This window comes from Mycteria americana, chromosome Z (assembly GCF_035582795.1).
Source record: "Mycteria americana isolate JAX WOST 10 ecotype Jacksonville Zoo and Gardens chromosome Z, USCA_MyAme_1.0, whole genome shotgun sequence".
NCBI lineage: Eukaryota > Metazoa > Chordata > Aves > Ciconiiformes > Ciconiidae > Mycteria > Mycteria americana.
This window is the reverse complement of record NC_134396.1, coordinates 21,663,778-21,686,935: the sequence shown is the minus strand read 5'-3', so window position 1 is coordinate 21,686,935 and position 23,158 is coordinate 21,663,778. Positions and strand designations below refer to the sequence as shown.

Here is a 23,158-nt window from a genome sequence, read left to right as displayed (position 1 = left end):
GAAGACTAGAAGCTATCAGGTCAATTTACACATTGTTACAGCCACTATGAAATGTTGAGCGCACATTTAAATCATGTGGCTCATGCACACCTTATTCCTTAGGCATACCCCATGCTTATACAAGGATGCTGCCTTTTTCTGGCCCTTCCTCCAAACCTGAAGCACCTGCAGTCAGCCTCAGCTTATAATAACACCCACAGCTGCATTCTGGGGCTCAGCCTGGGGACTAAGGGCCTATTGCTATGCCTTGGGTCATGTTTATCCCCATCAGCCATTAAACCAGCAGCAATGTTCACCCCGATCATTATTACTTAAGTCAATATCAGTCTAGTTACCAAGCAGATCAGCTCTTACCAGGGTGATTAGGATGTGATAACTGCGTAGCTGCAAGAAAATCAGATCATGCCCCACCACTATCCATGATATGTATAAAAATAATTCTTCCAGGTGGTTCAAAGCAGTTGGCCGTGTGCCTAACAACTCACCTAGGCATTCTGGGATTGCGTAATAAAATACTACTTGTCATGTCTTATTGCTTAATTATTGCTATCAGCTTCCAGAATTTCAGTAAACTGGGTGTACTGCATAATGAGGTTATACTAAGCCAGAGGCATTGTATCACAAGTACAAAGAGAGCTATACCACTATATTGTGCTGAATATACTATTACCCCAACACAGTAAACTTTTCAGTCTCTTATATATTTTCCTAGGGGGAAAAAAACCCAAACAACAGTTTACAGTAGACTTTTCTTCAGTGTGCCTGGATCTTAAATTCTCTGAGAATGAGAAACTCTCTGATACGATAAACTCCCTTTGTTAATATTATCACAGCATGCTTAAAATGTATCTGGAAAGTAGATGAGGAGACCCCTCAGGCTAGGAGACAGCAAAAAGGGAAAGCAAAAGGAGAACAATCATCCTCTCATGTTATGAAATCTCACCTTCATTCATTTGCATACTGACATCTCCCTGCTTTTTGAATCCATGACATCAAGAGCATAAATGTTTACGGTAAAAAAACCCAAACAACTGAGTAACATTAGCAGAAAATTCATTAAAAGCAAAATATATATATGTAGGAAATGGAGCAGAAGAAAACAAATGTAAACAAAAATCCAGAGAAGAAATACCTCTGGTTTTGCTGTTCTCTAAGAACTTATATCTACCTTTTCTCCTATGTATTTCAAACAGCTTTCCAAAACCAAGCAAATCTGCAGTTTAGAAATGAGAAAACAGGAGGATAACAAAGGTCAAATACATGGTTTAATATAAATACATCTGTGTGACAAATGTAAAATACATTGTTTCCCTTGGCAGGTGGGCTTCTCTCATTCTTTCAGAATTACCTAAGCTTACTATCCTCACTAAAATAAGATTTTATTAATTTTTACTGGCGTTAGCAGTAACGAACAAATTCAGCTCTTGGAAGATGAGCTGGATTTTATTCTGGTTTATTTATCATCAAAAGAACTGTTAATTAAATTCTCAGTGCAAAATATCACTGTAGATGCATCAACCCAAAATAACCCAGCTTGGCTTTCAGTGTTTATTAGATTCTGGTGTATGTTTTCCTGCTCATGCTCAGGAAAAAAATTGCAAAGCAAAATAAAACCCTAAAAAAAGCTTTTAAATGGAAATTTGCCTAGAAGCCACTGGAAAGCATTTCTTATGGAATGAAAATATTACTGGCTACCCCTGGTCAGACAGCAAGGCAACACCAGGTTGGAGATAGGTTAGATGTTTCTGATCAGTCCTTGTGCACTTGCTGATGGTGCAATAGTGGATGAACAGGCCAAGCCACCCGTGGCACAATGCGGAGATAGAGGGAGGCAGGGGTCTGCAAACAATCTTGAGAAATTTCTCCCCAAAGACGCCGAGTTCAGAGAGATCACAGTGCACTCAGTCTGGAAAATGCTTACTCATGAGAGCATCCCATTAGCTTTTGGACTTGGAGCCAGAGCATGTTGGCACTGCTTGAGAAGAAGTTGAAGAGCAGCACACTGTATAGCAATCCTGTGACGTGATGCTGTGCTCCTGCTTTGGACAAACAGTCCTGTGGATTACAGCAGGGGTGTCGGTGTGGTCCGTAGGCGCACGGGAATCTTCAGGTGCCCTCTCAGGAGGTGTAGAAGGCAACTTAGAAAATCTTGTCTGTTGTCCGTAGGTTCAAATTCTCTCTGTGGTAATCTGCACCTGCATGGGACAGCCCATACATTTGATAAAAGCTGAAATTGGATTAAAATCATAAGGAGTTGTTTGCTCAGTCTTAAAATCCTGGAGGTGGTTGGTGAGTACAGTCAGTATCGTCCTCCTTTCATAAGTGCCCAGAGGAGAAAATGAGAGCTGTTGCAGGGATCCCGAGAGTCAGGAGACGCCAGAAGTGCTGACTGCACGGCCAGTGCTCTGCTCCATGGGGAACGCAGAGGACTGTTGCTGCAAGAAATCGTTCTGCTCGTCTGAGGGGTTGAAATGACTCTTTTGGCCAGTGCCCACCTTGACTTACCCTCTGTGCAATGCCTTGGATTTTGCAGGGTTGAGGCTGAAGGGGAATTGTGCCAGAATCAACCCTGCCTCCCTTTTTTCCCCAAATGATGAATTCCCATCCCACGTCTGGGACACTGATTCTCCTGAGGATGGGAAGAGAAGTGACCAGGTTCTTTCTCTCTCTTTCTCTCTATTTCACAGTCCTTATGTTTACCCCTTTTCTGTGCTGGATGCTAGCAGAACATGGGCTTTTCTACTCAGCAATGCCTTTCAGAGCCAGACCAGCATTCTATCCACCTAACTTGACTTTCTGAAAAGACAATGGCAAAAAAACTTATGATCAACCCTGATCGTGCTTGGAGCATAAAACCGAAACCTAGACTTCAGAGAATATTTCTGAGGGAGCAAATAGCTCGTTGTCCTTTTTGTTATAACTTCACCGATGTCCTTTGTACTTTGTCTCCCAATCTTTTCTTCTTCTATTCATGACTCTTCTCAGTACTTTACACCGTAAGGTGGTTTAGCAGTTTTCTTCTAGATATAGTTTTACTGGTCTTTCTACCACGGTCTTAATTTAGTTTTCTATAGAAGTGGCCGTGGACAGCTGCTTTATACTTTATACGAAGTATACTCTGTTATACTTATAATAAAACACTGAGTTTGTTAATATCAAATGAGATTGAGACACTAATTGAACCCAACGAAAATGCTGTAGTCAAACTGGAACCCTGAGCCTACAGCTTTGAGCTGTTGGAAAATGAAAAGGTAATCAAAGACACCTCTGGAGATAAGCAAAACTTTTCATTGAATAAATGATCTACAATTATTTTAATGCTGTTAAAAATAGAACATGTGAATGTAGGAATATAACAATGAACAATTTTATGGCCTGTGGGTCATAAGAAATAGTTCGGGTGCTTTTTCGCAATGACAACAAAAGCTACTGTGACTGAATTTACCCAGTGCAAATCCTCCAAAGAAAACACGAGCTGCTTGTGTTAAGGATGTCCAGTTAACACTGGGCATAAATAACATTGTTACCTCAGTTTATTAGTAAACCTATTTCCTATTACAGAGTTGACACATTATGGTTTGTGGAACTGGGATTTTCTCAGTGAAACATGAAAAAACAGCTCTGATCACATGTTGCTAAATCCAGAAGCTTTGTATTACCCAAAAATGGAGATTACATTCTGTCTGCGCAATGTAATTCCAAGACTTTGCTTGGAAAGGATATATTCATAGATTCATAGAATGGTTTGGGTTGGAAGGGACCTTAACGATCATCTAGTTCCAATCCCGCTGTCATGGCCAGGGACACCTTCCACTAGGCCAGGTTGCTCAAAGCCCCATCCAGCCTGGCCCTGAACACTTCCAGGGATGGGGCATCCACAGCTTCTCTGGGCAACCTGTTCCAGTGCCTCACCACCCTCATCGTGAATAATTTTTTCCTTATATTTAATCTAAATCTACCCTCTTTCAGTTTAGAGCCATTACCCCTCATCCTATCGCTACATGCCCTTGTAAAAAGTCCCTCTCCAGCTTTCTTGTAGGCCCCCTTCAGGTACTGGAAGGCTGCTATAAGGTGTCCCCAAAGCCTTCTCTTCTCCAGGCTGAACAACCCCAACTCTCTCAGTCTGTCCTCATAGGAGAGGTGCTCCAGCCCTCAGATCGTCTTCGTGGCCCTCCTCTGGACTTGCTCCAACAGGCCCATGCCCTTCTTATGTTGGAAGAGCTGGATGCAGTACTCCAGGGGGGGTCTCACCAGAGCAGAGCAGAGGGGCAGAATCACCTCCCTTGACCCGCTGGCCACGCTTCTTTTGATGCAGCCCAGGATACGGTTAGCTTTCTGGGCTGTGAGCACACATGCTGGGTCAACACCCCCAAGACCTTCTCCTTAGCGCTGCTCTCAATCCATTCTCCACCCAGCCTGTATTTGTGCTTGGGATTTTCCTGACCCACATGCAGGTCTTTTCACAAAACTGCATGCAACTGCAGCATACTGTGTGTTATCCCAGAAATAGCAGCATTTCAGTGCCGGAAAAAATTATTCCTGTATGTAAAAAGTTGTAGTTGCAGAATTACGGGGAGGAGAAAGAGGCTTTACATATGTCATGTACATGATACATACAAATACGTATTATTGTGCCACATAATATATTGTGACATATATATGTCACAATGTATGTGCCACAGCCATATATTGTGACAATATAATAGCTGCTACCTCAAAAGTGTGTATGCAGGGTCACTGCAGTAAAATACATCAGATCTGGCTAATACAAATCTTGCCTTCCTTGAGTTTTGAAGACTCAACCATGACCTTTTAAATTTGGAACTCAAAAAGTTGTTGGAACCAGCATAAAGAGAAGTTGGAAAAAAACCCACAACCAAAGAAGTTCAAGCTATCTTGGGTAAAACTGAATGGAATATTTGGAAAAGAACATTAAAAATAATGCTCCTTTTCTGCATTTGGAAACTTGCTTGGTCGTGGATATATATTTTTGCATTGGAAATCATACTTTTCAGCAACGGCTCTAACATCGTTGCTCTACTGCCTTTGCAATTAATGAAGAAGAACAAAACTTCTCTGTATTTCAGAAATATGATAACAGCACTCTAGCATTACTCAAAGAAGTTATCATGCAACATCTGGTAAATAAGATATCTGACAAAAATCGGGACAATTCTTAGGGAGAAATTGAGGCAGGCCCTTGTCTGTCCCATGGCATGGTTCCAGCTCCACAAGGACTCTTGGGGCACTGCTGTGGCAGGACCAGTAGAGACTCCCATGGGTGCAAGGCAAACACTGACGGTGACCCCCGGTATATCAGAATGCACAGCAATGGGGGTCTCTGCCCACTCCCAGAACAGGGGCCCTTTAGCAAAATGCTCAGCTTGCCCTCTCTGGGCAGCCCTGCTGCACGCTTTCCACTCAGGCCATTCACCAAATTCTGCAGTGTGACCCTTAGTCAGCACATCCCAATCTACTGCAAAATACTGATGACTAGGAATGACTTATTAAAGAGCAGATAAATTAGAAAGAAAAAGATCAGAGGAAAAACATCCTTAAATCATCTTTACCTTGTATCAGCCTATTGGAGTGCATGGAGCAGACAGACAAATAGTAGACAGAAACCAAAGGAAAGCCCAAAAAAAGCCAAAATGATGCTGCAAAATTGTACCAATAGTAATGTTGCTATTAAGCCACAATAGAAAGTGCAAGAAGGTGGAAAGGAAGCAGATGGCCAGTCTTGTAGGTGGTCTGAATGAACAACTCTGGAATTTGTTTTGAGAGAGATGTAAAATGAAGTTAACCATTCCTACTGTTTATTCTGTGAGAGTATCAATTTCTATGCAAAAAGCGTGAGTTTTTGTTGTAGTTGAAATGGTTAAAGAACTGGATTATTTGGCAGTAAGACTACAGGGTACATCACTAGAATGACTAAAACCTGTTTAGGCAATAGCAGAGTCACAAATTATTCTCATAGGAATAAGCCACATTTCGTTGTAACTTACTACACATATCTCGGTGAAATCCAGAGTCTCTGACAGAGAACTAGAATGAAAGGCCCCATCAAGACCCTTGCAGGAATGTAGTTTGCATGCACAAAAAATCCTGGGCAAGGGTGCAAAATGATGCACTATCCTGGTTGCAGCTATGAAATATGTGAAATCACTGTGGCCTTGAAGAGCTGGGTTGTTCCCCGTGCAGGACCGTGGTCTGCTGGACCTCTGCAGTAGGCAGATCCCACAGTTCCCCAGTTTCCATGTTCAGAAGCCTGTCAGTGCACTCTGTGAAATAATGCTTGCCTGTATTTCTTGCTTCCTATTCCCTATGCAGTAGCAATATGCCATTTCTATTGTAGTGTGCTCAAGAGAACATGAGAATGGATCCTTGTAAAATAATAATAATCAGTTTTAAATCCTACAGAACTAGCAGAGCTAGGCAACCTCTGCAAAGTATTTTAAGGCATGTCGTAAAGCTAAATGAGAATATAATGTAAAATATCTACTTGCTGTTGGGTACCCAGAGGCAGCTTTAGATGATTCAGCCTGGGAGGGAAAACCAAAAAAACTGCCCTTGCTCTAGGGCACCTCCATGTGCTTTTGCCACCAAAGTAGCTAGGATGGAGCAGTCAGTGTGTGACCGACAGCCCGTTGATATTTTTCTCCTCTGTGCTTGCAGTGAGTTACCAGACTAACACCTGGCATACAGGACAGCTGATGGTCTTCCAGCAGGGCTGTGTATGCTGCCAGGACAGAGAGGTTTCAGGCAGCCTGTGGCCAGGCTGAACATAGGTGTTACGGCAGCCAACACCACCTTGTGGGAACCCTCAGCTTCCAGCTGCCCCCCAAATTAGGCAGATGATAGTGTACATGTAGTCACTCAAAACCCATGGCTTGAATCACCCCCCTCTTAAGTCAAGAGGGAGCTCTAAAACTGGCTTGAAAGGAAGAGTATGTTGAGCCTCTGGACTGCTCATAAATTGTATCTTGCGCCTAGAAGCCAAACATAATTCTGTCACTTGCAGTCCTTCAATAAGAACTAAAATCCTGGAGAGCCCACCTCCCGAAACCCAAACTGTATCCCATATCAACAGATCATTCTTCTCTCTCTTGTTCAGAAGGGTTCAAAACTGCTCAAAAGAAGCTCAAAATTACTGCCTATGCTGATTCACATTGTCTTACTGTTGTTTTTGCTGCTGCTGCTGTTTTAATTATACATCCAGCTTTGCAGTACAATTGGTATCATTGCTTTCAATGTCTTTATTATCATTTATTGCTGAATTTTAAGTGTCATCCTAATTAGTAAACAGGATCTAATTACTTAAAACTGCTCTATTTTCTCTCCAACAGTGGAGAAGCAATCATTTTACTTTCATCCAAAACTATGTGCTTTTTCATAGCAAATTTCAGGATAAGTTTATTCAAAATCATTAATTTCTAATTTGTCTTTTTTTAATAGTCAAGAGGAAAGTCCTTTTTTTTTTTTTTTCATTTCATTCTTACTGAAGTTAAATATTTTTCCTTTTTTTACTTCTAACTTCCTTTTCCACTCAACAAAAAGAGGGAAATTACTCTGATAAAAAAATAATTCACTTTTTCCATTGGGAACTAAACCAAAATGTTACTTGGTGTTATTTTTCTCTCACTTCAAGAAAGAAAGTTGAAAGTGAGAGAAAATGTTATTTTTAAAAGCAATAGTGTTGCTTTCCTCACTTTTTTATTTTAATATTTAACTCCCCCTTTTCTATGGGGAAAGTGGGAGGAGTGGGAAACAGCTGAAATACCAACTGAAATGGATATTTCACCACAAGCAAATAAAAACTTTCTTTCTTTTGCTGTTTAAAAAGTAATCATTAAAATTGAAGTAATATAATTTAATATACTTGAAATGAATGTCAGACAAGTAGTTTTTATTTTGCACGTAGTTAAACATAAAGCTTGCCATCTTAAAAAGTAAAGTAAGTATTTCCCCTCTTAAAGAGTCTCTCTGGGAGGCCAAGTCCCTGGCTGCTCACTCAGGTACAGCTCTCTCTGGTGCCCCTGGCCTTTGCCGTATCACTGCTGCAGGAGAAGCTCCTCCAGCAGTGCCAGCTTGAGGATGTTAGGGATGAGGATGCCTCCCTGCCTAAAAAAATGGGGGAAGGCAAGAGGAGTTGTCTTTATGAACCACACCGCCAGGTTCTTGCAGGGATGTGCAGGGCTCCTGGCTCACCACATCATGGCCAGTGGCTGCAGGATGACACCTGGGCTCTGCTGGGGACAGGGCAATGTGCTGACTGTCCCTCTGTGCCTGCGCTGCTGCTTTGTGCTCTGCTGATTTGCCCTAAAGGAGCAACACGTGGAGGAAACTTCGGGAGGTAAAAGCTGGACCATGCGGGGACGGTGGAGGTACTGACTGCAGGAAACGGAGAGTGTGGGGTCACACGTGGGGGAGTGGGAGTGTTGAGAGTGACAGTAGGTCACACTGGGAAGGCATCAGGTAAGGTACAAAATATTATGGCTATTATTTGCCATAATATTGATGGCATATTCTTGACTTCATCATGCATCAGGAAACACTGTGAGGGTGATGGAGCACTGGCACAAGTTGCCCAGAGAGGTGCTGGAGTCTCCATCCGTGGAGATACTCAAAGCTGACTGAACACAGCTCTGAGCAACGTATTGTAGGTGGCCCTGCTTGAGCAGGCGGAGTAGACAAGATGACCTCCGGAGGCCCCTTCCAGCCACAGCCGTTCCGTGATTCTGTCACCTCTGGTGCAGGCTGGCAAAGCTTTATCTCTAAAATACGTTATGCCTTACTGCCTCTCCTTATGAAAACCTACCTGCTTTCAGAACGCGCTTCAGCACACATTGTGCAGTCCTCAGATGGACATTTCTCTCAGTAAGACAGCCTTCTCAACCACTTCATTTGCAGTAAAGTTCTTAAATTGGTCTGAAGTAATGCACATGGCTATGTATTTCTTTTATGCTAGCGCTGACATTTGGCCTCAGGCAAAGGGCCAGCCTAAGGGTTTGTGCATCACTGAAACCTCATTTAAAACTTGAAGATAGGACTTGAACGAAACGTGAATATTAGTGGGCAACAAATGGCACACACCACCAAGAAGTACGTTCTAGTTTTAGACTTCAAGCGCTTTATTTAAAACTGCCTGTTTACTTTAAAAAATACCAGATCCGCAAGAAAAATACAGCTGTACATGTAATGTTTGACTATATTCCATTGGGGGACACCAATTTGGTATTGAACATACTAAAGGAACAAAACCAAACCAAAACAAAGCAAACAAAAGCCAGACAGCAGCGGGTATCAATCATTGTCTCTTCAAAACAGCAAGACAGACTCCATAGTCCACATAAGTTTTGCTGTTTCTTCTACTGAAGTGGCGTATCTATGTGATTTAGCTGCAGCTAGGGAGCTGGTATTGCTTTCAAACAGTGAGGGTCACATGGCACTGAGTCAACTTTATACAGCACATCGCCACATTTCACCCAGCAGCAGATCTGTCGATGTGCTCCATATTGCAGAATATAAATGGGTTTCCAGATAGGGAAAGATGATGGCAAACAAAACTACCCGAGTGAGATACCGACAGGGCAAGTCACAGCGTGAACATGGAGCTGGGAACCTGCAGCTTCCTCAGAGACGCATCCAGGAGGTTAAAGCATCTTTTCTTGTCTAACTTCCATCTCAGATGAAGAGGCATATGCTTGTGAGTAGATGAGGGCAGAGGTCTGCATCCCTTGACGGGTTTAGCGCAAGACCATTTTCTTCCAAAGGCAGCCTCTTGTCCTTAGGGTTTTAATGTGTGACACATCTCCCATCACAAGACAGTTCAACTCTAACAGTTCACCTTTTATCATACCACGTTCTAGCTGCGTATTATTTTACAGCAAAATATAAACCTACCTTAGCAGGCTATTCCAAACATATCTATATTGCCTACCTGTATGTAAGCATTTTCTTCTTTGATACAATACATTCTTTTCACCTCTTACTTTTCAAATTCACAGGCATTTTTCCAGTTACGTATGTCTTCATTTTTTCTTAAAATAAGAAAGTGCTAAAAAGCACATGAAATGCATTTTGTGTAGTGGTGTGCATTTCTCAGAGTAATGCATTTAACCTGCTGTGCTTGCGAGGCAAGTAATTTTTTTACCTTTATGTCTGGGAACCACCACCAGTCCTTTCTGCAGCCAGTTAGCATATCCCCTTGGCAAGCCCCTGCCATGCTTCAGAGACCAGCTGCTCTTGCTGGGATTGAAATAAAGGCATATCCCAAAGCTACGTATTGCAGTGGGAGAAGCCAGGAGAAGGTGGCTTTCTCCAGTGGGCACCATGTGGCAAGTCTTGAGGGTATCTATAATTAGAATAGATTATTAGGGTGGGGGTCATATAGGGCATGGCCCAGGGGAGTGGACATTATTTTTAGGTAGGCATCTATACTACCCTATGGAAACTGCCAGGATCAGTGAGGAAACACCAAAGTCACAGCTGGGCTCAGATGAACGGGGGCACCCAAAAAGCAACACTCTGTACCTATGAATACCTCAGCAACTTTAGAACTGCTGCTAATTCTTCTGCATCTACACCGCTGCATTTGTTCTACCAGCAGTGTCAGCTCTAGTGAAGAATGAGCACCGTTGCCCTTTACCTCTGTGTCATCTCAGCCACCCGACATGGCTGTAAAAATGTTTGTCTGCACTCTACAACCTTCAGACTAACAGCAGCTCAGAAAAATAGTCTACTTTGGATGCAGCATCCAAGCGCATCACACCGTATTAGCCAAGGCTCCCAAAGCTGTATTTATGCAGAGGAACTATGCACATTAAAAACACTAGGTGCTATAGGCAATACAACGTTATGGACCAGCACTTACAACAACGGTGTTTCAATCTTTGTGGGTGCCTCTAGGCAAGTAAGACAATAACTTAGTAGTGACAACCTGAAATGCATGTTAATTAGAATGAGTCCAGTGTGCCCTGGAACAAAGTACATATTCTAAGAAAACAGGACAGATGTATTGGTTCATCCAGGCAAGCACTCTGTGTTTCTGAGCAGCAGGCAAGGAATTTGAGCAGTCAGTACTGGAAGGAGCTGCGCACAGAGGAAATGTCTTCTCAGTCAGGGACCAGAGGTTATCTTAAAAACCAGGCTATAAAAGTTTATATCCTTTCCTAGGTCACAGTGAGATTTCTCCCACATCACTTTAGCCATATAAACAAGAGGCTTAGGGTAAACCAGTGCCGTGCTCCTGTCAGTAAAGTGAGAGGAACATCTAAGAGAGGCTGATTTATCTGACTGCTCTATCCCATTTTAGGAGAAGATAAAACACTTTTAGGAGGTGATTGAGTTTATCTGTTGAGTGGGTCTCAGTGAGTATTGGGGAGCAGATGTCTAATTTTTATGTGAAGAGGAGGAAACCTTTGTTTTTGTAATTGTAGACATTTTCCAATACCATTGCTCCCTGGAGTTGCTTGAGCCTGGTCAAAAGTAGTTACCCAAAGCTCTTTGAACTTCTGGAGCCTTAAGAGTGTGGGTTTCAGCAGCTTGTCCAAACCCAGTGCTTTTCTGGTGTAAGTCATAATCCATGGGCCTTGAACGCGTGCAGAAAGGCTACGTTTGAAGTGTCTTATTAAGTGAACTGCTTTCAAATGAAAAAAGGTAGCAAGAATATTTAGATTGCTGGGTGTGAGTGTGTGTGTGGGGGAAGTACGACTCAAATTTTGCTGCAGTGCTACAGGGAGATGGAGGAGACAGGACCCTGGGCCTTGGACAGTGGCACTGCTTTTTCATCCACCGGCGTCAGGGTGCAGCCGGAGCTTTCCCAGAGGAGCTCCCCAGGTCTGCCAGGGCATCACCTGCGGCTCCTCACCGCCGTGCTCCGAGGCTGGCACCCCGGGAGGGCCGCGGGGGGCCGAGGCAGCGGAGCCGGACCCCGGGGCTGACCAGCCCGGCCGGGCGACGCCCCGGAAGGGCGCGGGGCGCAAGGGACGCGGGGGGACCGAGGGGCGCGGGCCCTGCGCCGGCCGGGGCAGCGCGGGCCGGGGCGTCCCGCCGCCGGGGCCGGGATCGGGGCCCGGGGCGCACCCCTCGGCGTCCCCTCGGGGCGTTGTTCGCCCCCCGCGTCCTTCCTGCTTCCGGGGGCCGCCGCGGGGAGGATTTGCCGCAGATGACATCAGCCGTGGATGCTGGAAGCGCGGCGGCGGCGCGGGGATGCGCCGGCTCCCCCCCTTCCTCCTCCTCCTCCTCCTCGCCAGGTCCCTGCCCTGCACCGTCTCCGTATAAAAGCGCCGCCGCCTCCCCGCCCGCCCTCACTCCCTCCCTGCCGCCTGCGGAGCCGCCGCCGAGCGGCCCTTCTCCCCTCAGCGCCCCGGAGCCGCGGGGCGGAGCGGGGCGGCGGCGATGGCCACCGTAGTGGTGGAAGTGGACTCGGAGCCCTCCTGCAGCATCCCCAACCCCACCTCGCCCTCGCCCAGCCTCTCACACCGCTTCCTGGACAGCAAGTTTTACCTGCTGGTGGTCATCGGCGAGCTGGTGACCGAGGAGCACCTGCGGCGGGCCATCGCCAACATCGAGCGAGGTGAGGCGGCGGGAGCGGGCACGCCGCAGGCAGCGCCGCGGCACCCCCCCGCCGGCGCCTTCCCCCTCCTCGGACGCGGCCGGGGCTCTCCCACCCACACACCCGCCCCACGCAGGGCAGGGGCACACGACCCGCCAGGTCGCGCTCTCCGGGTCTTTATTGCACGAGGGTCCCGCCGCAGCCTGCCCCCCCCCCCGCCCCATCCTCCCCCGGTGGGGTGCGGGCGCTGCGGAGCCACGGCTGCGGGCCGGGCCCCGCTGCCGCCCGCGCAGAGAGCCGCAGCGGGCCGGTCGCCTGCCGAGCCAGCCGGCAGCGAGCCCCCTGCCCGCCATTGTTGGGGCGGAGGGGCCGGGGCCGGGGCGGGAGCCCAGCGCCCGCGGCGCCGCTCCGCCGCCGAGCCCGTCTGCCCGGAGACACCGGCGGGTGGGCGTGGCGCAGTCCGCACTGCGGTCCCTATGGCAGCCCGGAGCGGACAAAGGGCGGCCGCGGCGCCGGCGGCAAGCGGGGCTGGGGCTGGGCTGGGGCTGCGGGGAGGCTGCTCCCCGCAAACCCCCGGCCCCCGCCGCCAAACCGAGCCGGCGGGATTCGGGGCGTTTTCCTCCTCGGCGGCAAAGGCTGCCCGAGCGGGAGCGCAGCCGTACCTTTGTGTCTAACTTTGGGCGGCGAGACTTTTCTCTCGGCTGGAGAATTTTTCAGGACCCAAGCTTTATACGCGCATATATATCTATATATTTCAATAAAGGAAAACCATATGGGTAACAAGGCTAATACCTGGGTGCTCAGCCTCGTTATTGTCCGGCTGCGGGCTGCTTTGACTCGCTGTTTATTTGTCCTTTTCTTAAGACGGCGATACAGGAAGGTATCGCAAGTGAAATGACAGTTTTGTAAGTTCTCGGTGTGGTTTCTGATACAATAGATTGCAGTGTACATGCAGAGGGGAAGAAAAGCCCCGCCGCAGTAGCAGTGGTATTGAAGCACAAAGAAAATTATTGCTGGACCCTATAGTTTGTTAAACTCAATTGATAGCTGATTTTGTAACATACATTTTTGTTCTGGGCGGGTGAAAGCAGAGATTTCAGAAACCTGCCATTGTTAGGGGGGAGGAAGAGACCCTGGAACGGGGAATTGGTAGCAGCCTTGTCATGTAGGTGTGGTTCAGCAGCCCAGCTAGGACTTCATTTGTCTCTATTGTTGCTTTCTCAAGCATTGTTGCTTTAGTTGGCTATTTCTCTTGATTCTTTTTCACGCCTGTTTGTGGTAAAGGGCTGCCTCATCACAGCTAACCAGCTTCACCGTGACCTGTTCATCTTTATTGCTACCATTGTCTCCTAGGGAGAACTACTGAGGCAGATGCTTTGTCATTCAGAGCCTCTCCAGCATTGCACTTTCCTAATTCTATCTAATTTTCAGTTGTGTCAGAAGTGAATTGGCTGCATTTAATTAAATTATTAAAAATTATAGAGCAAATGGATAAAACTTCTGCCCTCAAGACAGCTGATGTCATCCTTCCTCTGAAGAAATGCTCTTCAGTCTCTTCTTGAAGCTTCTATTGTACAGTTGCTGCTGCATAGCTCTGTTGCTGCTACCTCCTGCCACTAAGCATAACACCCACTTACAGTTTTAGATGTTCAGAGGGAACACTTTGGCCTTTTTGTTCATCGCTTTGGATTAGAAGTCACCTCGCTGCTCCTGGTGTCAGACGATCTGATTGAGATTTTGCCTGCTAAGGAAAAAACCTTTATCAAATTTTGAGGTGCATTGTTCTGGATGAGTACACTGGGAGTCTGAAGCTCTATCTGCATGAGGCAAATATGGGCTCGACTACTCTCTTCCTCTTTGGAAAGTGTGCTGTAGTCTGGAAAAAACTACTTCTTTCAACCTTCATTCTCAACAGACCTTTAAATGTGTTTTGGGTTCTCGATAACTCTGCCTCGCTGTCTTCTCTGGTACATCTCCTGAGTACCATCACTGAAAACTGTGGATTCATGCGCCAAACTGCAGAGCAACGTGTCAAAGAAAACATCTGCTGATAACACATCAGTGGCGTGATGCTACGCAACCTGGTGGAATGCAGAGTCATTTCTTAATATATCATGAAGAGGGAATGGCGTGGCGAGATGCATTTTCAGTAATTACCTTTGGGATGTGACTTTGCTAAGGGGGCAATCCTCCAACCCACCATCCACCAAAAAAGAAGGGAGTGAAGAGAAAGCTTCAAGGTTTTGCCACTGATTTGGCAGATGCTACTGGGTGTGCCCTGCCTGCTGTCTGATTAGTCCTGTGTCTAGTGGCATTGCACTCCTAAGACTGCAGAAAGAAATAGCTCCAGTTCAGCCATGCTTCCAGTAGTTACGTCCATGCTGTTAATGATCTACATCATTGGACTGACCTTGGATTTTATTTCCAGATTTACCTCCGTTCTACCCAAACCTGATTTGGTTATATAATGTATATAATACATTATGCTACTTTATAATGTACATGCATAATTTTTGCATCCAGACTGCTGAATCATGCAGCTGCAGATTTGGGATACTCTATCCAAATCCCAGCTTCAGCTTCCAGGACTACTGTGTGCATGGGTTGTCTAGGCTTTTTTTTTCCCTGTATTTATTTTGCATTGAGTCCTGTATATTGGACATTGCCTGGCTCAGCAGTTTTGACTACGCCTCATCAGAATCTTATCCCTACAGCAAATTTGGATTCACAACAAAAGCAGCTAGGGATGGTGGACAGGCCCTATCATTAGCAGCATTGCGGAATCATAGTCCGTATTGCTTAACTGACCTCCAGAAGGCTTTGTAGTCTCCCCACACAAGCTTGCTGTCAGAGGCCAGTGAGTTGTTTATCTTCTAGCTTCTTGAAGTTCAGCGCTTATTCATTCAACGTACTTCAGCTTCGTGATCGATGTCGGTTTACTAGTCATAGTTTTCATATATGCTGTACGTGCGTGGTATTATATCATCTTTACTTTCTTGCTCTCAAATATTCCAACACCTGGAAAAGAGTAAAGCCTGCTGAGCTGTTTTTGTCTGCCAAAACTACGCCCCAAAAATGCACCATATGGCCAAGAGATTTTTGAGAAATGAAAATAAGGAGACTTGCAGAAGAGACTCACTGCTTATGCCTCTGAACAATGATGCATCAGTCAGGAAGTGGAGGTGGCTGGATATAGCTCAGTTATTTTTCTCTTGAATGGTTATGAAACACACAGGCAATACTGTATTTCCAAATTTATTTAGTTTCAAATGGCAGCTACTTAATAGCTAGTAGCATATCCTAGTAGTGAGCATGCTCCTACCTGGACTGGGATGCTGACAAGGAAAAGCCCTGGATGAATTCTCCCTGAAGAGGCTTCAGGCTCTTGAAATGCAGATGCTCGTATTTGCATGGAGAACCTTCCCAGAGCTGCAATGGGAGACAGCACTGCAGATCTGGTTTCCCTTCTCTTTCCCCTTCTCCTCCTCATCCTTCAGCCATACACCATGGCTTCTGCCAGCATGAGTCCTGACGTTTCTGCTGCCTTGCAAGAGAATATAGGATGAGAGGTAGCATTGACAGTAACATTCACAGCCTGAAGCCCTGACAGAGTTACCAGCAGGAGTGTTAGTGCTAGTCTCACGGTGAGGGGTTGGCCACACACCTCTTCAGGCATCTCCTCACCAAAGCCCGAAGTGATTTATCCCAACGATTTCATGCAAAGGCAGGGTCAGGCATGTGGGGAGGGCCCACCAGACACTTCCTCACCTGCAGTCCCTTCTGCATTTGCCAGCTAATTTGTGCAAGTCTAATGACCTTCCTTTAGGAAAAAAAATCACTGTGTTCAAAATGGCAACAGTGCCCGGACTTACCTATAATGCAACTGCCTGCTCATTATTGCTCAAAACTAGAAGATTTTTCAGAACAATTTCAAGACATGAAAATTATAGAAAAATGTTAAGCATGTTCTCCTGTTTTGGTGGTTTTTTTTTTTAAATTTAGTCATCAAAATCTTATGGAAGGAAACTATAAATTTGTCTTTTGGCAGCAATAACTTTTTTTTTCCTGGTCAAATTTCAATCCTTAAAAATACATTTTGGAATAATACATTTTTTGATCATATATGTGTCAAGTGTCTTACTTTCTAGTAGCTGGGGGGAAAAACAGTAGGGAATAGAGATGTGCTGTTTAGTTCTTAAAAGAAAAAAGATCAAGCATAGCATTTTCAAATATCAAAACTAGAATTTTGATACTTCATTAATAAAAGATCACTTAAATTTTAATTTAAAATATAGGATGCTTCAAAGCTTTTGAATGAAGAAGTCAGCAATTTAATACTTTGTATTTAAATATTAATTTGCAACATGCTAGGTGATACTGGTTTTTTTTTTTCTCAGAGGGACAAATACAATGGTCCTGCAATGTGACTAAAGTGTCCTCCAAGTGATTCACTCTTTCAGTTTTGTAAATCAGTGTATTGCTTTTAAAGTAAATTCAGGGACATCAGTAGCTTCTTGTAATGTGGCTACTAGGATGTGGGACCAGCAGCCCTTAAGTTGGGGCCTTAAAGGATGGTCACCCTTTGGAAAGGCAGATTTCCTCTTGCTTGTGACTGAATCCTGTCCAGAGTTCTCCTTTTGAGCACTCGGCACTTTCCAAAAAATAGCTGTGTGCCTTGAAAGCAAGAGAGGCTGGGTTTGCAATTTAGAAATATGCAAATAGCAGGAATGCAAATGGAGAAATACTGAGTTAAAACTTCCAGTGCTCATTGGTCAAGCTAGATGTGTTTTGTATTTTCAATTTTAGGAATCCGATCATGGGACACAAACTTGATCGAATGCAACTTGGATCAAGAACTGAAACTTTTTGTGTCTCGCCATTCAGCTCGATTCTCTCCTGAAGTTCGAGGTGAGTTTTTGAAGTGTTTGACAAAGGGTTTTTTTGTTTGTTTGTTTTAAGAGCAGAATTAATAAATACACTCTGGAATTGTATGGCCCACTTTCATTTGTGATTTCTTTACAATGAATAGTTTTTTCCTTTATTTTAAAATATGACTTAAACTATAACTTTTTTTTAACTTTCTCACAACTTAACTTTAAAATAGTCATCCTTTTAGGTTAGCTTCATGTGTATCACCATGATTACTTTGGTAGTAGATGTTCGTTTTAGGGCCACATTAAAGTTAAGTAAAACTCACTTTTTGACTGAACAGTTTGTTTACATAGCACCAATCTAGTAGTCCCAGAGACTGAAGCTTATTGTGGTAGGTAGAGCACATACAAAAAAAATAACCTGAAAGGTTAGCTGTACAGTTTGATACAGCCAGAAATGGTGTCCTGGCTGTTGCGCAAGCGTGGCTCAAGCCCCATGTTTCTTCCCAAAGGGCTTGGGCTTTTCTCTTTCTTGGTACGAAAAGCTGAGGGGTGGAGGGTCTACCTTGACTCCCAGGAACTTTCTTTGGCTTGTGTGAGGAAATTAGAAATTTACAGGGCTCATAAGACTAAATCTCTTTTGCTGCCTTTTCTTCAAGCCTCTCCTTCCTTTAGAGGATTCATACAATAAAGCAAAACAAAAGAATCCAATTTTGTGAAGTGTAAAATTTGATTTTGTTCTGGTTGCATGGGAATCAAGTGTTTGGTAAGTTTTCTAACATCTCATTACTTTAACACAAATGCTGAGTGAGCATGGGTGAAATTAATCACAGTTTTCATGTAAAAATATATAACCTTCTCAAGGGAGTAGAGGTTGCTTTCATTGGTGAAATCATTGTGGCCATGTGCATGTTGACTAGTACAACCTAGTACTGACAAGCATTACAAATTCCAGCATCAGGAACATCTCTTAAGTGTGATGAAAAAGGGCTATGAAATGTTGTATCATGCTACTACATCACATTCCTAGGGTCAGTTGCTACACACTGTTGACAAAGAGATCCTGATGTCTTGCCAGCATGACAGCATTGATCTGATGGTTTCGAATAATGTACCAAAATGTCTCGTGTAACTAATTCTTCCTCTTGCAGCATAGGTGATAGCAGATTTTGCTGTATCTCCCCATATCTATAGAGAGTAAAACATTGCCAGAGTTAAGAAAAAAAATATACCTTTATGGTTCTTCCCCTGGTTTGAAAACCAACAGAACCAATACAACAATACTCAGTGCAAAGATTTAGAATCAAGGCATGTACTTCCTGATTTACATGGAAGTAAACTCAGGCCTAGAATACATGTCTTTTCATTTCAGTTTAAATGTCATGAAGCCAATTCAACTTCTCAGTGACACTAGTTGCTTTGTTTTACAGAGAAGGTATTCTGATAAGTGATATTAGCAGAATTTATCTTTAAGGAATGCAAGATGCAATGCATCCCATTTTTAACATGTATGTGTCTTACTTTAAAACTTCAGGGAGAAAAAAGATCCTGCGCTTCTCCTTTAGCAAAAATATTCCAGTGTGTCTAATATGTTTTGCTGCCTTGTTTAGATGATACATCCTGATACCGTTGCATGAATTAAAATAAAGCAAATACTCTGCTTTCATATGATAAATAAAATAAGATTATGCATCCCTTTTCTCAACAGAAAGATTATAGAATCCTCTAGGAATTTTTCTCTAGGAATTGTATTTTTGGTTGATTTTTTTGTCTTGTTTGTCTAGACTTGCCTGTTTAGTCTGTCATTGTGTTGAATTACAGCTTAATTGCATGTGACTGGAATTTATCAACATCTCTATGACAAGCAGTAATGAATGTGTTTTTCATCACTGCTCAATCTTTAAACAATAACCTGCCAAACTCTATGTTGAAAGAGCATTAAGGGCGCCTGAAACTTGGATAAAGGTAACATCCAGGAATAAAGCTAGCTCTCTGGACCAATTTCTTGTCTAAAATTTCGTGAGGAAGCCCATTGGCACCTCCAGAATCCCACTGCACAGATCAGAGGATCATTTATTTTAGTTTCTCTCTGTGGTTCTCTGATGTTGAATCTGCATGAGGCTCCTTTGTATCCTCTCTACTGTTTGGTAGGGAGAAGGGATTTTTGTCGCCATTTGTTAATAAAATTTCAGAATGTTTGATTTCTGTTACAACACCCAAATGTTAAATTTTGAGTGTTTAACCAGTGAAACGGTCAACATTCATACTAAAGGGGTGATTGTAAGTACGTATTCCCTTATGGTCCCAAACTCAGAGGTTCTGCGGAATTTGGGTAACTAGGTGACCTTTTGTCCAAGGAAAGTATTCATCCTGTTTAGTGATGGGGTAGTCTGTGGGATGTAATTAAACAGCCTTTTTTTCAGTTCTTTAAGACTGAACTGTTTGTGCGACTCACACATAGGAACAGTTTACTCTTGAGGAAGGGTAGAGTCATCTAGTGTGTCTGCACAGCTCCTGCTGTAGTCAGGTCTGACTGCTGACTGAAGCCTCTTTGATTATAAAGTTTAATTATGGTAATTGCAGTGCCAGCTCAGTACATGCTTGTATGCTTCTCAGAGCAGCTTGAGGATATGCACAGCAGCAGTATGAAGCGTAGGACTCTTTCTCCAAAAGGAAGCTTGGAGAAAATGGGGCCAACCCTGTCCCCACACCATATGCCTGCAATGTCGAAGGAGAGACATGTGAGAGAATATGTCTGTCAAAGCATTCATGTGTTTTCACTTGAGGAATTTGAGGTCTAATCCTTCTCCCTGTGTAGTGAATAGCAGCGTACATATTGATACTGCAGGGAGCACGACCAGATCCCAACACTCTTTTTGTGCTCTTTTCAAGGGAATGTATTGTCACAGTGGCATTTGTGCATCGTATATTCAGCTGCTGGGCAATTTATAGACGATTTATGATTCCTGAAAAATGGGATTCAGAATAGAAATGCTAGCAGATCTTTTCTGATACCTCGTAAAGCAGCTGAATTAGCAGACTCCTTAATACCAAATCTTGCAGAGATGATGTTGTCAGGTGCTGGTGAAAAATGAGTAACAGAGCTTATTAACTGGTTGCCAAGACAACAGGCAACATGACTTAAAATGGGTACTCCAGTGCTTGGCTCTGTTTTCTCTGTCATGTACTGATAACTTCCATCTTATGTTAACATCACAAGGACAAAAAATTCAAACAATGAATTATAACATGTACATGTTGGAAAAGGAACTGCGTATCTGAAGTGAGGCAGAGCAAGTGGAGAGTCTTGGAAAGAGCTCTGTTGAAATTGCAGCTGTACCTACCAATCTTCTCTTAATTAAAAAAGAAGTTTCAGCTGCATAAAGCAGCTTCACAAAAGACCAAGTAAATGGGTTTTGGGGTGGGGGTGTGGGAGGGTGAAGCCATTGAGAGCCCTTCTGCAAGGCTCCCACACTGGCTGTTTGGTCCCTCAGCTTCCACCTGGGGACACTTGACCATTGCATTGGTGTGTATTCAAGTCCTTGTTCAGATGAAATCCATTTTGTTTAAATAGCTGTTCAGTAATTAGTCACCCCTAACCTTCTAAGAAATACCGCTCAGGCAATGCACTGTGGCTACTTTGTACTTTGTCCTGTAGTTATGAAGAATGTGTATCTGTGGAAGATGTATTTCCTACCTGAGCAGTACTGGGAGCTCTCCTATTGCCCCTAAGTCAGCAGTTGGTGACTGCACTGGCTTAAGTGGGTCCTTCCTTATCTGTGCCCAAGACTTTGTTTTCACCAGCCTGCCTGTGGCCAGGTGGGGACGTTGGCAAAGCGCAAGATATGTTTGCATCCTCTCGGCAGCCACCTGCATCAGCAGCAGCCGTGGCCTTGCCTCCTCCAGGCTTCCTAAAGAAAGTCATTGTTCTCTGAAACTGTCATTACCCTAAAAAGCATTAACAGCTTTCATTCTGAAAATTACCATTTCAAAAGTTACTAATTAGGACTGTTTAGTATCCTGTGGAGAATTTTTGGATCTGGGAATTTTGGTCATCAATGCCCACAGCTCTATACTTTGCCAAAGTGGTGTATAGTCCCGTTGCCTTTGTCAAAGCAGATCTAAACTCAGTTAATATCACACCAGTAGCTTGCAATGTTGTTATCCCATAAGTGTGAGGTCATTTACCTGGTGTGCAAGACGCCAGTATACACAGAGGGCAGAGGTATTTTTATTTCATGCCTGAGCAGAGATGGGTGCTAGGTGGTAGCTCCACAAAGCTAGCACAAAGTTTGGTCATACAGGTACAGTATTTATACAGTCCAGTTATGCATATGCATAAGTGATTACACAAAGCAGTTTTCTATTGGTCTACATTTCTCTTATTTCAACTTAAAGCTACAGTGCTACTTTAATATTCTGCACACACTCAAAGGTGAGGGGTCTCTGCTTGGGCCGGGGTCTCCAGCTCGAGGGGTGCGACTTTTAGTGTTATAATGAGGATAGTTTGCGCGAGGGTGCTTCTTATCACACTTCTACTAGTTGTTTCAGATGGTTCCCAAAACATTTTAGTTAGCTTACATATTTCTTCAGGATGTGCTTGTCTCCCAAGGACAGTAATTCTTGTTTAGACATTCCTCTTTCCAGCCTAACACCCCCTTATCAGCTTCACATAAGCCCTGGCCTCCCACCAGCTCCTGTTAGACTGCACTGTTAGACTACAGTGTGAGCTCGTGGAGTCACTGATAAAACCCTAAGGGGCATGGTTTTAGTGCTGTCTTACTGAAAACTGCAGTTCATCAAAATTTGTCAAGTAAGAGGACATACATACTTGAGCAAAACCTACCACTTAAAATGAAAGAAAGAGAAAAGAGCCAAGAGGTCAAGACCGGATTTCTCAGCTGGTATCAGAGCACTATCACTAAGTGCCTAGGAATTAATTTTGCTTAAAATCTCAAGTAGTCTGGTATGCACGTTTAGGGACATCCTATAAATATGATTCTTAAGCTATTACAGACTGCGATAGCTGGAATAGCTATCGAGTGGAGTCATTTTAGCTCATTATATGTTTGGAGAGGTTCATTTTAGTTGGCTACCAGACCTGTTTTTTGTCTTGAAGTATTTGTGCCTTGGAAGAAAGAAAATGGAGGCAGAACAGGACTTGAATAGGGACTTGAGCTGACTCACGCTGCTGCGGCTGTGAGCCGTGTCCCTGCAGGGCGCTGCTGCCAGCGGTCCCGGGCGGCAGCAGTGGGGTTGCCCGGCAGTGCGAGGCTGGGGAGCCCGGTGTCCTCGTGGGGGCAGTCGGCTGGGGGGCACATGCAGCGCTCTCACCCGCTCGCGAGCTCTTTTTTTTGTGTGGGATGCTAGGATTTTGGTGGCTCGGGAGAGGATTACAGTGTAACAGCCTATATGTTCGGATACATGAATGGTCAAAGCCTTCCTTTCTTAGTACTAATCAAAATTCCAGAGATGGGCTAATAAGTGACTTTATCTTTTTTTTTTTTTCAGTGAATAAATTGTTGCACTTATGTGACAATCATCCTGGCACTGACTTCCATTTCTGCTTTTTTAGGAATGATCTCAGAGAAAATTAGCATGAATTTACATTGCTGCCAAAACACCAGTACCTGCTGATGCTAAGCTGTTGGCATGAATCAGCAAAATGACTGAGAGGTTATTTTTAAATGCCTTGTATCGCAAGTACATACAATGAGTTCAGTGGTCTTAG

General features: G+C 44.2%; 1 protein-coding gene across 3 annotated transcripts in view; it reads left to right on the top strand.

Annotated features, from left to right (window-relative positions):
- Nucleotides 1–12,304: 12,304 nt before the first annotated feature.
- MAP1B (microtubule associated protein 1B) overlaps nt 12,305–23,158 on the top strand; it is a 73,783-nt gene continuing 62,929 nt past the window's right edge. For all 3 annotated transcript variants that reach the window (XM_075488286.1, XM_075488287.1, XM_075488285.1), the window contains exons 1-2: nt 12,305–12,577; nt 17,363–17,464. In XM_075488286.1, coding sequence (XP_075344401.1) covers nt 12,400–12,577; nt 17,363–17,464 — 280 coding nt within the window. In that variant the 5' untranslated portion in view covers nt 12,305–12,399. The remainder of the gene's footprint in view (nt 12,578–17,362; nt 17,465–23,158) is intronic.